This window comes from Leptinotarsa decemlineata, unplaced genomic scaffold, assembly GCF_025532065.1.
Source record: "Leptinotarsa decemlineata unplaced genomic scaffold, Ldec_3_MD MMD2_tig00002159_RagTag_RagTag, whole genome shotgun sequence".
Lineage (NCBI taxonomy): Eukaryota > Metazoa > Arthropoda > Insecta > Coleoptera > Chrysomelidae > Leptinotarsa > Leptinotarsa decemlineata.
Genome location: NW_027412574.1, coordinates 5,233,928 through 5,248,353, shown reverse-complemented (window position 1 = coordinate 5,248,353; position 14,426 = coordinate 5,233,928). Strand labels below are relative to the sequence as shown.

The window sequence follows — 14,426 nt, the reverse complement described above, 5'->3', positions numbered from 1 at the left end:
TTGAAAAAATCCTTGTTGTGAGGGGCCTATTATATTTTGAACGAATTCTATTTCAATAACAATGATTTGTTCTTCAATGCAGACAAAACAAGTTATTTTTATTCACAATTGGCAAAACAAAGTGGAAAGCATATATTTCATGGATAACAATGTGACTCTAACAAATACTGATCACAATGTAAGATTCTTAGGAATCATTCTAGATGAGTTTCTCAACTGGAAAGCTCACTGTCAACAATTAATTTCAAAACTTAATTCATGGAAGTATTTCTTCATCAACTTACAAACAGTTTTAAAAAACAGTCAGTTGGTCAATATATATTATGAATATTACTGGAGTTTCTTTCCCAACACCAAACCGTTATTTTAATACCTCGACACGTTTTTCGATAACCAAGTGATCATCTTCAAGTGGAAGATCAAACTAATCTTACTTACAAAGCTATCCTTACTTATACTATAGATACCTGTTCTAGGTATCTGCCTCTTGAGTGTCCTTATGTACTAGTCAAGGTAAATCTAATAATTGAAATATTATAAGCTATGCAAAATTAATTTCACAAATTGCCTTATCTTCTAGTCTCAAATTAATTTTACAATGTGTCCTGATGTAATAGTCATTACAACTAATAAATAAAATATTATTTGAACAAGCTATATAGTATACTATTAGGTATTGGTCCACCATCATTATTCATAATATTATGTTCAATTATTTCTACATTCTCATAGGAATCTAATTTAGGTTGAAAAATCAGCAGTCGTCCATCATATTTTGCAACAAAACCATTCCATAGACTTCAGTTCATTAAGATTAGTTAGACAAGTTAACAACAACAGGCAACTAGATGCCTATGAGAGTGTAGAAATAAGTAAACATAATAATATTATGAATAAAGATAGTGGACCAATACCTGATAGTATACTATTTCAAATAATATTTTATTTATTTGTTGTAATGACTATTACATCAGGATACATTGTGAAATTAATTTAAGACTAGAAGATAAGGCAATTTGTGGAATTAATTTTATATAGCTTATAATATTTCAATTATTACATTTACCTGACTATTACATAAGGACACATTGTAAAATTAATTAAAGACACATAGATAAGGCAAATTGTAAAATTAATTTAAGACATTCAAGAGGCAGGTACCTAGAACAGGTTGTATGGTATAAATAAGGATAGCTCTATAAGTATGTTTAGTTTGATCTTTCTTTTGATGATCACTTGATCACTTGGTGATCGAAACAGGTGTCAAGGTGTTGAGATAACGGTTTGGTGTTGGGAAACAAACTCCACAAATATATATTACGCTCAAGTAGAATCTAGACTTAGATATGGCGTCTATTTCTGGGGTGGATCTTCTACAGTTGAAAATGTTTTTAGAGAAATAATGGAATTCTCAGGTGCATAGCAAATTGTTCAAAGAAAGAATCATATAAGGCACTTTTTAAGGAGTACTGTGTTCTAACTTTAACATCAGTTTACATTTTTGAACTGTGTATTTACGTGTTCAAAAATATATCAACTTTCACAAAAAATCTGAAACTTCATCAACATGATACTAGAACCAAGAATCATTTACATTCGCCCTTAGCTAGATTCAAAGTAACGTCATGTGGACCGGAATACATTGGCCCAAAGATATATAATCACCTTCCAGATCATTTAAAGGCCTTGAATAATTTCTCTGTGTTCAAAAAGTCATTAAAGAATTATTCATTAGAAAAATGTTTTTATGTTTTAAAGTATGAGCCTGTTTTCCCCTTTTCTTTTTAATTTGTATTTTGTATTGACAATTCCTACACAATTTTATTGTCTGACTGGAAATAAAGAATTATTATGTAGAGTAATAGTGAGAATGATTTCTGAACACATACTATTGAAATTTTTTGTAACTGTCGAACACAGGTGCACTTATTCTGTATAGTTTGAATGAATTTTCCTTTCTTTCATAACACACTGCATTAATATTTGAGATCACTCTGAGGGTATTCATCATTATTTTTTTCTTCTTCTTACAATACTGAAACAGATGTTTTGACAAAAAAATATATGAATACTTACTTTACACCTTTTTCACCATCGGAATCACTATCGCTTGTTCCGTCAGAGGGAATATAGAAATCTGAAGGGTTCTTGTTGTGACCTTTCAGATTGTTTGATTTATTTTCCTCAAGGTCAATCCTTTCAGGAGAATTCATCTGTTCCGTTATACCTTCTGCCATATTTGGATATCCTTGCTGTAAAAAATATATAAACAATACATAGGACAAAATTTGATAAAATTCTGATTGAAGCAAGTAAGAATTCGGAACATGCGCAAGGAAAGTTTTTGAGATGTAATCTTAGACTATATCTTGATAGAGATCAGTATGAATATTATGACATTGAAAAAATATTGAATATAAGTTCACTTTTGTATCCGTTTGTCACATAATACATCTATAAAATATATTGTCAGCCAGTATCAACTGTTCTCGAGTTAACTGAAGTATTGTTCTGAAAAAGATTCAAAATTTTTCTTCACCTCATCAATTACCCTAGTTTTTCTCCTCTCAGTAATATTAAAATATGTATCAACTTTTCTCAAACCCTTATATATACAGGCTGATTCACGGTGGATGGCACATTAGACGTTTCTGGTGAACCAAACACCTGATCAATTTGATAATTTCGAAAATTCAATGGAGAGCATATTCGAACCTTCTCTACCCAACTATGTTCAACAATGCGGTGTTGCCATTTCCATTAGAAAGTTGTAGCAACTTCGATTTTTCAAATGGAACACCCAGTATATAATATTATCTTTGAAATGTACAATAATATTACCTGATAACTTTTCTTGATATTTCCTTATACCTATCTGTTAACGTTTTTCTTTTTCGGAAATCATGACCTCTGAAAATGCAGATATCTTTTGAGTTAAGGAATACTATGGTGCCGAAATTTGGTTTGGAGTTAGCTGATACTTGGATGCTTCTCACACTTGCTTGAAAAAGTGACTGAAAGTTGATTATTTCAAATGGAACACCCTGTGTATTATTACAAGTTCTGAAAGCTGTTGAAATTTGCTTTCTTTCTATGTACATCATGCGTATACCTAACTAGTCAACTTTGAGACTTATGAGCATTTATTTGTGAAAATGTCTCTTCAGAATGGTATTCAAATTCGGTATTTTGTAAGCAGGCCATATAAAACACAATTTATATTCATGTATTATTCACCAATTAGGTAGCTCAATTGTTTATTAAACTGTTAAAATTATCTTGCACAGTAAGTTACAAAAAAACTCTGTTTTATATAAAATTATTCATTATATATTTTGAGAATGTTAAAAACGGTATTTGGAGTATCAACTTACTTCAGAAAAACTTTCTACAGATAATTGAACTGAGAGTTTGTCCTCTTCAACACAAGGATCAATGTAGTCTTCGTCTTCACTAGTTAGACCTAATTCACGACCATAGCATTGATGAACCTGTGAAATAAAAAAATTTTGTCAATACTATTTTTGAAACATATTTCTTCACTTTTTTATATGTATGAATCCATAATGAATTTTTTAATTCACACTATGATCAAAAAGTCATTACCTAACGCTACTCTTCAATCTCTCACATCAATTTTTAGTGATTGGATCTTCTATGTGCCAAAATCATCAAATAAAAAATTTTGTCATGAAAAAAATAATCGAAGATCAAAATGGCATTCAGTAAATTTCACAACTATCCAAAGCCTATTATAGAAGGGGCGAAATTATCTTGTAAACGAATTTATGGAGAATCTTTTGAAGTATTATGAGTACAAAGTTTCATATGGAGCAGATTCAAATGAACTATTTCAACGACTAGTATCTATTGTAGTAATAAAAGATGGTAACTTCCTTATTCGAAATGTATTATTACTTGACCAAGATTTTCCACCATGTCTTGAGATTCGGCATTGAAGTCATCGCGTCACTAAGAATTAGATTATACTCTTCGTCATCCTTTGAGAATTTTGAAATCTTTGAGAAATGATACACTATCGATGGTAAAGATGTAATAAATATATATACACACACACACATATATACACACATCGGAAAAGTCTAGGGATATTTTTAAAAATGACAATAATTATTTTTTAGATCGCTTTAGGGAAAAAAAAGTTGACTGGTGATTATTAAACGAATGTAACATACAACAAAATTTATTAAATGGTCAAAAATACTGAGTGCGCATATAAGCAAAACTAAAAAAAAAAAAATATGGCTCTTCTTTGGCACCCCGAAAAAAAATCATAATACAAAAAAAATTGGAATCAGTACAAAGTATGGCCTCCACGCTGGTTTATTACGGCTCTACATCTATCGTGCATCGACAAAATGAGATTGTCAATGTCTTGTTGAGGTACATTTGCCCATTCAGCGATTAAAAGCTCTCTCAATTGAAACGTTGTGTGAATGTTCCCCATATGCGGAGTAATTCTTCGTTGAAGCATGTCCCACACATGCTCGATGGGATTCAGGTCCGGTGATTGTGCTGGCCATGGCAATACATCAACTTCTTCGTTGGTGAGCCAGTCAGTCACTAGACGCGCGACATGTGGACGAGCATTATCGTGCATTAGGTGGAAGTTTTCACCAACAACACCAGCAAACGGACGGACGATAGGTAGAAGAATGGTGTCGAGGTACTGTCGAGCTGTGAGGGAGCGATTTGGAAAAACGAGATCGGTTCTGCCGCCATAGCATTACTGTACCACCTCTGTATGTGTGGACTTCCTGGACGTGTCTCAAACGTTCATTATTTCCAGGTCGTCTCCACTGTCTTACTCGACGAGAATCTGGATGAAATCCAAATCTGGATTCGTCTGTAAACAAAACTGTGGCCCAATCATTTGCATTCCAGTTTTGATGTTCTTGACACCACTCTAATCTTCTACCGCGATTGCCTCTCGACAAAGGTGGACATCTAAGTGGCCTTCTGTTGTGGAGATCTGCTTCATGCAGTCGATTTCTGACAGTATCACGACCAATGGTTACCTGGTGCGTCTGCTGCAACACGTTAACCAACTCAGGTGCTGTGATTGTCGGTTGTCTTCTTGCGGTTGAGACCAAAAATCGGTCTTGAACTGCAGTTGTAGCGCGTCCTCGCCCTGGATGTTGTTCGACTGGACTGCCAGTTTCACGGAAACGCCGCCACAATCGACTGATAACACTTTGGGATACCCCCAAACGAAGAGCTACATCATTTTGTCGCATGCCACCTTGAAGAAGCCTTACAGCTCTATTCATCTCAGCCAATGGTAAGTGATGGCGTTCCATGTTAAAGCACAATATTTCCAGTTTAATTGCTGAGCAAGAACTGCACAGAATGTACAAACTCGACACTTTCAGATTATTCATTTTAGCCGAAAACCTACAGTTTGTAAAAAACTTGATAAAAGATTAGTTACCGTTTTTGCAGGCTTTGTTCAACCCATAGAAATCTACAGGGTGGTCGAGTGTACCATTTATTTTTATGATATTTAGTATGTTATAAAAATATCCCTAGACTTTTCCGATGTATATATATATATATATATATATATATATATATATATATGATACTATCTTGAGAACCTTTTTGATAAGAATTTGATTTGACTAGTTGAATTTGAAATTGAACAACAAATACAAAATCATATAACAAGAGAAAGGAATATATCAATACAAAATCCTTATTACATTTGAATTGATTCAAATACCTTCGACATTCATTTCAAAGTGCAAAGTATATGGATCTTACTAACGATTATGTAAATATCAGGATGGTCTAGTGTGGAATGTTAGGTATAAAAAAAAGATAAAATAGCATTATATTTTCCTCAGTTAGTAATACCTCTTACTGTTGCTTATCAACTTCAGGCTTCCTTTTTCTCATTTTTCATGCAAACTGAAATTTATTCAATCTTTACCCATTTTAACCTAGTTTGTACAGCTTCCAAAACCACTCTGATAGTAATGTCAATATTTAATAGTGACAGATTATTTCCAGTTAAAAATCCTGTTTTCTTTTAAATTTTCTTTCATTTGGAAAACTTAGTTTTCATCGTGAAATCGATGACATCCGCTATCAATTGTCTTTTTATTTATTTATTTGCTCTCAGTTGAAATACACAATACATAAAACATTTCAGAATATTATCACTAGACAACTTAAAAACTTTGAAACCAAAAGTTCGCACTAAAAAGCAAATTTCTTTAATCCTTAGTTCGCACAAGTTTCGACTTCTGAGGATTGTGGTTTGTAGGGGTAGGGCGATAGCTGGTTAACGTTGAAACAGTTTTTCTTAAAACTATTCTTTTGAGGATTATCGTTTACAGGAACACCGTGGTCCTGTGAATATTTGGTAATTTTTTTGCTAGAAGCTTGAATTATAAGGGGCTTTGGCACTGAGTCGGTGATAATAATTGTTATATTTTAGTTTTGATCAAGTGTTTCGCGATGAAGTTAGTTGATGCAGATTGTATTTTAGTCTAATATTATGTAGTGAATAACTGAACAAAAAATAGGAAAGTCACTCATTTGCCTTTTTTATTTTCTACCAAATACTTTGAAACTATCAACAAAAGAATCACTTTTGCTTCAATACTTGTTTGGACTGAAGTCATCTTTTGAAAACTATATACTCAGATCGTCTATAATTAAAAAAATATATATCATATGGACGTTTTCAGACCTTTATCTTCATGGGGCACAGGCAATTAATGAAAAATTTAATTGTACTCAATTATATACAGAGGGTGTGTGTCAGTTTGCTGCATATTTGACCGAGTCTTCCCTTTTAAACAAAGTATGAAAGTTTCTTCGAATTGAGTTAAAGAGGGTTTTTAGTTAAATATAATATTAAAATCTGTTACATCTGCCACTTGCTACAATTAACTTTGGTGTACCTTAATACCTGCTAGAGGAGCAATTGCTAGATGAAAAGCTTTGACCTAGAAAACGAATATTTTTCCTAACAAATATTTCCTGGCGAAGGAAACACTTTTTTGTTAGTATTCATTGTGAATTTGATAAACTTTGACAAAGAGAACATGAAACCTGAGAAAGTCTCACCCATGTCCACATTTGTTGTGCCGTCATAGGCTGATCCATAAGAGCATTTTGCCATACACGAAACAACATCAAGTACGTCTTGTCTCGAGACACAAAACTTGTAAAAAAATATTTCTCTGCTTTGTTGCTGATCATAATTGCGTTCGGTATTACCAAAGCAGTCTTTTCCTTTGTTATGGCGGTGACCTCTTTCCATTTTAAAGTAAGGTTGGTCTCCCAGCCAAAAATGTTCGCATAAAAGCATACAAAGTTCTGAGTTACGTAGAGACGACCATGTTGGAGAATCTCTTTTTGTAAGGCGCAAGAGTAATCTGAAAGAAAACTTGAAGTTAATTCCGCAACAAGAGGTTCAACAAAAATGATTGTGGATTAACTCGTGAGTGTTAGTGTCAAAATAGTTACACTTGGTGACTTTGAAATTTGGATTGTTAACAGATTAAAACACCGGTTAGTTGTTAGTAATTTGGTTATTAGAGTTTAGGATTCATATAAATACATAGTATAGTTACTTTTTTTTTTGCAATCTCAGTGGTGTATAGTTTGGTAAAATACATGACATGCTTAATTTGAATAAACAGTGAAACAATGCATAATAAATATGGTGAATTTCGCTAGTTTGGACTGCCATTGTCTGACATGATTCTAATATGATTTGAAATCTTTGAAAGAACAAATAAAATTAGAATGAATAGCTAAAATATCAATTATATCAAGCACGTGAAATGAAATTACAATAAAATAGAAATGAGTAAAAAATTAAAAATTGAACAATTAAAAATGAAATAAAAAAATAGACGACTAGATCACCCGAAGACGATTGTGGATACAAACAATCGAAACGTCGTGAAGTAACTTTGTTTGAAATCTTTTTAATTGTTCAATTTTAAATTTTTTGCTTTGTTTTATCTTAATGTAATTCCATTTCACGTTTTATTGCTAAATATAATTGATATTTTTAGCGATCCATTTTAATTTAATTTGTTCTTTCAGAGATTTCAAATCATATTAGGCAATGGAAGTGCGAACTAGTAAAATTCACCATGAAACATTGTCAACTACTTTCAGACAAACGTAATAAATATGTATTTGATTAGTTCGGACTTCCATTGTCTAATATGATATGAATTGATTTGAAATACCTGAAAGAATCTGTGAAAAATAGGTGAAAGCACTTGAATAACCTATAAATAGTCAGATCTCAGAGGAATAAGTCCAGTTATCACCCGAAGACGATTGTGGATACTAACAATCGAAACGTCGTGAAGTAACTTGGTTTGGAATCTTTTAATTTTTAATTATCATTTCTTGTTAATAATTTTTTAATTTTCATCTCGTGTTAATAGTTCTTTTTTTATTTTTTGGTTAATGATTGTATTTTATTTCATTGTAATTTCACATTTTTTTGCTTAATATAATTGTTATTTTTCAATTAACTTTTTAAATTTTTTGCAGATTCTTTCAGGGATTTCAAATCAATTTATATTATATTAGACAATGGAAGTCCGAACTAATGAAATGCACCATGAAACATTGTCAGCCACCTTCAAACAAATAATAAATATGGTTTATTAATTATAGAGTACAATATAAGTCAGTTTTGAGACTTAGGCAAATTTGGAAAAGAAGTATTTTGAATTTCATGCTACTGTAAAATTTAACACAGATATCAGTTTTGAGAAATGAAACAAGTCTTTGACACATATTAAAAAAGAATAAGATCAAAGCGAATCTCAAAGTTAAAATATCAGTTTTTAGCTGAAAGAAGGGCGATGAAATGAAAGAGATGGAGTTGTGAGACAAATATATTGTCCAAGAAACAAGATTGAGAAGACCAAATTGAATATTTTCTAAATAAAAACCTAGTTCACCAAGTGAAAAGAATGACAAAAGAAAAACAGACACACTGGAAAAAACACTCAAAAAGTCAAAAAAATTAAATCAAGTTATCTGTGGGAGTATTGACGGAATTATTATTGAAAGTCCAAAGAAATTATTCACCTCAACTTTGCAATACTAGAAATTAAAAAAAACTTCAGGCTAACTCTAGAAAAAGTATGCAAGATGTCCCAAAATTGAGTGTTGAAACTATTAAAAATAAACGTCATCAAATGCAAAGCATTCCCATTTAGTTTTGAAATAACATTCTACTTACCTACCACTAGTCTTTCATCATCAGGAACGTCTTTGAATAGCTTCTTGAAATCTTCAGATCTAGATTTATATGAAGGGTAAAACGGATTGAACCACGAGGATTTTTTCTTACCTCTACCCGCTCGCCTCTCTTTATTTAAACTTGTTAAAGATTCTGCCTTGATATCACACTGCGGGGGCATTCTCTCAATACTGCTAGCACTACTCACGAGTTCTTTAGAACCATCTTGGCTCTGAAAATTTCAAGAAAAAAAAATTACATTTTTGGGTATCTCTGGTAGTCAGAAATTAGTTATATGTAGCAAAAAAGATCTCTACGAGATCAAAATTTACTATCCAAATTGATGATCGTCCAAAGTTACATGTAATTAAACTGTTATGAGAGTTTTCTTATTAGTCAGTGGGATATGCTTGAAGACTGGCAGTAAACAAATCTAAAGAAATGAACTTTAAACGTTCAAGCCAGTCTCGGATATACCTATACAGTACGTTGAATGGACTGACGCCTATCAGAAAACAACTACTCCCCTGGCTAATACCACGAATACGTTGGATTATATCCCACATGCGTCAGTGCAGGAATCTTCACAGAAAATTTCCTGCATATGCAATTGGTATTACAACTGAAAGAGTCGACCTTCAATTTTGGAACGGGCACACTTGCAGACCGTTTTCGGGCTCATTAGCCACCCATCAGTGCAAGTTAGTGGAGTGACATTTTGTTGTTCGCTTCAACTTAGGAAGAGGAATGAAATACTCTGAAAGAATTCCGATTTTTAATTATGGAATATCATTGACTTTAGGTCGATGATGGCCACTATCTTGCACTGATGAGTGGCTAGTGAGCCCGAAACCGGTCTGCAAGCGTGCCCGTTCCAAAATTGAAGGTCGACTCTTTCAGTTGTATTACCAATTGTATATTCAGGAAATTTTCTGTGAAGATTCCTGCTCTGACGCCTGTCGGATATAATCCAACACCCTTCGTGGTATAAGCCAGGGGAGTAGTTGCTTTCTGATAGGCGTCAGTCCATTCAACCTACTGTGTAGGTATATCTGAGACTGGCTTGAACGTCTAAAGTTCATTTTTTTAGATTTCTTATGAGAGTGCTAGTACCACTGGAAATGTTACCTCTAAGTCTCATTTAATTTGATATAGTACCGATAATTGTGTCTCTCGGGTTTTCCGTAACTATCGTGGAAATAAGACAAAATTTATGTTCCTCGACAAAGGGATTGTAGCCGCTATTTTGTCAGTTACGTTTTTACTTGATACAAACAATTGGAATACAAAGCATAAGGAATATGGTAGAATATGAAAGGAATAGTAGGTAATGAAGAAAGAAAAACATAATTGAAAATAAAAAATGAAGGTAATTCCTCTCCAATGTGGAAGCTCCTGAAAGTCTGCATAACAAAATTATTAAACCGTAACTTGGATGTCACTATTTTCCGGGTTCGAAAGTAGTGGATTTTTGTAATTTTTTTCTGACGTTATCGCATACCGTGCACTTGTGGGAAGGTATACATTGGAACCACCAAAAGATCCATGCGAACACGGCTGAAGGAGCATGCAAGAAACAGACTAGGCCGAACGGACAAGTCGGCTGTGGCAGAACACGCACTTAAAGAGGGAAGCCACAGGATTCTGTTTGAAACCACAGAACTCATTGCCACCAATCAGGGATACCATAGCCGACTGGTAGGTACGGGAGGCAATAGAGATCCACAAACACACGTATAATTTCAACAGAAAGAAGAAACTGTGAACCTCAATCGAATATGGAATCCCATTATAAGAAGTTTAAGAATAGCAAACAGTATGACGGCAGGTAGAAAAAAGGTCAACGAGCGTTATTGACAATTTACCAAATCCAGATACAGGTATTGTCATACCCACGCTTCAAGTTCAGGTATTAGCACATCAAACTACATCTTGTCAAATCTACAACTTGTCTCTCAGAGTCTTCTAACGAATGCACATGTAGTGAGCGGGACTATAACGGAATTCAGAAAGCTTTTCCAACATTTGACAAGCTGTACCTGAGGAGTCAACATAAATACGCGTGCGTTACGCAGCCGTAATATCCAGTCATCGGAGATATTAACTCAGGATGTATAAACCTCTGAAGATGCTAGCGAAACGCCATGAAGAAACTCCAAAATTCCAAGGCCTTCAAACCCGGAAAATAGTGACACTGAAAACCTCGGTCGCGAAAGCCTTAATCATTTTGCCTTAACAGGGATATTGAAATAAATGAATATATCGTCAAATATACACTGTGCCCAAGATAAAAATAAACAGCATGGCGATATCGGAAACCAGCGGCGGCTCGTCAGAGGAGGCAAGGGAGGCTTAGCCTCCCCATAAAATTTAAAGTTATTCATCGCAATAAATTAAAAGATATTGACAAATAATTATGATTATTTTTTTTTCTAAAAATGCTTGGGTATCATCACTTTAACATAAATTTTTAATATAAATACATAATATGCCCGAAAAAACACTATCACTCACTACGTAGTACATACCACACTGTATCCTGCATCAACAAACCTCAAACGCACCACCCATGAACGAATAACGAAGACACCATCAACCCGAAATAATAAATGCCATACGTTGAATACGTTGCAAGGGAGCCAAGCCTCCGAACGCTTTAAAAAACACAAGCTCCGCGAGACCGATCCAACCAACGACATACGTCCCAATTTGTAATTTTAGTTGCAGAAATTATAGAGTTAGAGGAGGCTAGCCTCCAGTTGGTTTCCGTTAGTGTACGACTGCGTTTGTATTTTTTTATTCGGACGGGATGCCGTGACGGACCGGGAGTGAAAAATATTTCGGTAAATCGTTTTAGTATTTCTTGATAATATTTGTTACTTGTATATAAAACAGGCAGTATTGTATTAAAGCAGTGATTTTTGGTAATATTTTTAATGTGTTTTTAAAGTGTTTTCTTTCAATTTCAAAGTGTTTTCAGGTTTTCACTTTTCGGTAAGTTTTTTTCCCATTTATTATGGATAAGTTGGACGAAATAAAAAATCTGACGATATAGTCGATTGGTTGCTGACAAATAATTTCAAGTCTTTATCTTATGATAATAAATTTTACATTATTAAAACTCTGGGAAGGCCTCAACCAAATTTGATTTCAATTAAAGCGTTAGATAATCGACAAAATCGAGGATTTAATATTAATTGGTAAACCGAATACCAAACGTCTTGTAAATTAAAACTGTTCAGCAACCAAAATATAGCAACAGCTTTAGATGCAGCTCAAAAAGAGGCCATAATTTCTTTTAATAATCAGGTTAGGAAAAATCGGTCGAATTTAAAAAGACTTATCGATATTACGATTTATTTGGGTACCCAAGAATTAGCTTTTCGCGGACACGATGAAACCGAAGATTCGATCAATCGCGGCAATTACAAGGAACTTTTAATGTTATGGGGAAAATATGATTCACAATTTGGCACTTTTTTAAACGGTAGCGTTTTTTCGGGCACCTCAAAAACCATCCAAAATGAGTTTGTAGACAGTGTGGCATATATTATTAAGGAAAATATAAGCAAGGATATTGAAAGTGTTTCTTTTTTTGCATGAAAAATTGGTGAAACTATCGATATTACCTGTACATCAAAACTTTCAATCGTTTTTAGATATGTTAAAGATGGTAATGTGGTAGAACGTTTTATGGGTTTTCATTATGTTTCATCTGGGCGCACAGCTGCCGATTTGTTTAATTTTTCAATTCGTACGTGTGACACCTATAATTTTAGGCAAAAGTTAATTGCGCAAACCTATGATGGGGCTGCGGTCATGGCTGACTATTTAAATGGTTTACAAACTAAAATAAGGTCCATAGCTTCTCATGCACTTTTTACCCATGCCCTAAATTTAGTATTAAGCAAAGTGTGCAACAACATAAAAGATTGCTGCGTATTTTTTTCAAGTTTGTCTGGATTTTCGGCATTCTTTTCAAAATCCACCAAAAGAAATCATGTTTTAAATGAAATATGTGGTAGCCGAATGCCAACTTTTGCTGTACGCGTTGGAATTCTACATCTAGAGCAGTAATCTCAGTGCATTCAAACAAAGACAAATTGATTGATTTTATCCTAAATAGTGACGATTTTAAAACCGACGACCAAAGTTTTAGAGAGGCGAGAGGTTTCAAATATATTTTAAATGATCACAAGTTTTGTTTCTTGTTAGAAATATTTAAATTAATATTTGAATATACTGATGTTGTTTTTTCTATTCTTCAACTTATGATGTACTGTTTGGAACCTTTGGTGTAGTAATGAATATTACTGGAGTTTTTCCCCAACACCAAATCGTTATTTTTACACCTCGACATGTGTTTCGATCACCAAGTGATCATCTTCAAGAGGAAGATAAAACTAGAAACTTCTCAAAACTAAAGCTATTTATGCTATTCAGGTACATCATACAGGTAGGTAATCAGTAATACCACCCATACAAGTGTACCACCCTAAATTAATTTTACAATTGGCCTTTCTATTATTTTACAATATGTCCTTATGTATATTTAAATGTTACAGCTATATATAGAACAATTTTCAGCTATATAAAATTAGTTTCACAATATTGCCTATCTAAATATATTTACAATGTGTCTTTTGTAGTAATCAGTAAAGCCAACAATATTATTTCAATAAGCTATATAGTATGCTATTTGGTATTGGTCCGTTATCGTTATTCATAATATTATTATGTTTACTTATTTGTACACTATCATAGGCATCTAGTTGCCTGTTGTTGTTAACTTGTCTAACTAGTCTTAAAGAACTGAAGTCTATGGAATGGTTTTGTTGCAAAATATGATGGGCGACTGCTGATTTTTCAGGTCGTCCATATTTTAAGTGTGCTATGTGTTCCTTATATCTCACTTTAATAGATCTTTTTGTCTGTCCATAATATTATGTCCCAAATATTATGGACATAACATTGACCAAAGATATTACCAAATATTAGAGTTATGTTTTATTTATTACAGTTTGTAATTCAAGCAAAGAATTTTATTTTTTGTTTTCATTTTTAGTTTGTAATTTGTTTTTTTGAGTTTTTGTTCGTCTTGGTTAAGAACGAATGTTATGTTTACTTTCAGTTTCTTTTTTTATTTTTTTTTTCTTTCTATCCAAAATTACAAAAT

General features: G+C 33.1%; 1 protein-coding gene across 4 annotated transcripts in view; it reads right to left on the bottom strand.

The window, feature by feature from the left end:
- The window catches only part of GramD1B (GRAM domain containing 1B), a 55,924-nt gene that overhangs the window by 12,533 nt on the left and 28,965 nt on the right, over positions 1–14,426 (bottom strand). For 3 of the 4 annotated variants that reach the window (XM_074177104.1, XM_074177106.1, XM_074177105.1), the window contains 4 exons: positions 9,251–9,482; positions 7,099–7,409; positions 3,375–3,491; positions 2,077–2,252 (listed from right to left, as the gene is read on the bottom strand). In XM_074177104.1, coding sequence (XP_074033205.1) covers positions 2,077–2,252; positions 3,375–3,491; positions 7,099–7,409; positions 9,251–9,482 — 836 coding nt within the window. The remainder of the gene's footprint in view (positions 1–2,076; positions 2,253–3,374; positions 3,492–7,098; positions 7,410–9,250; positions 9,483–14,426) is intronic. The other variant, XM_074177107.1, reaches the window with a different exon arrangement.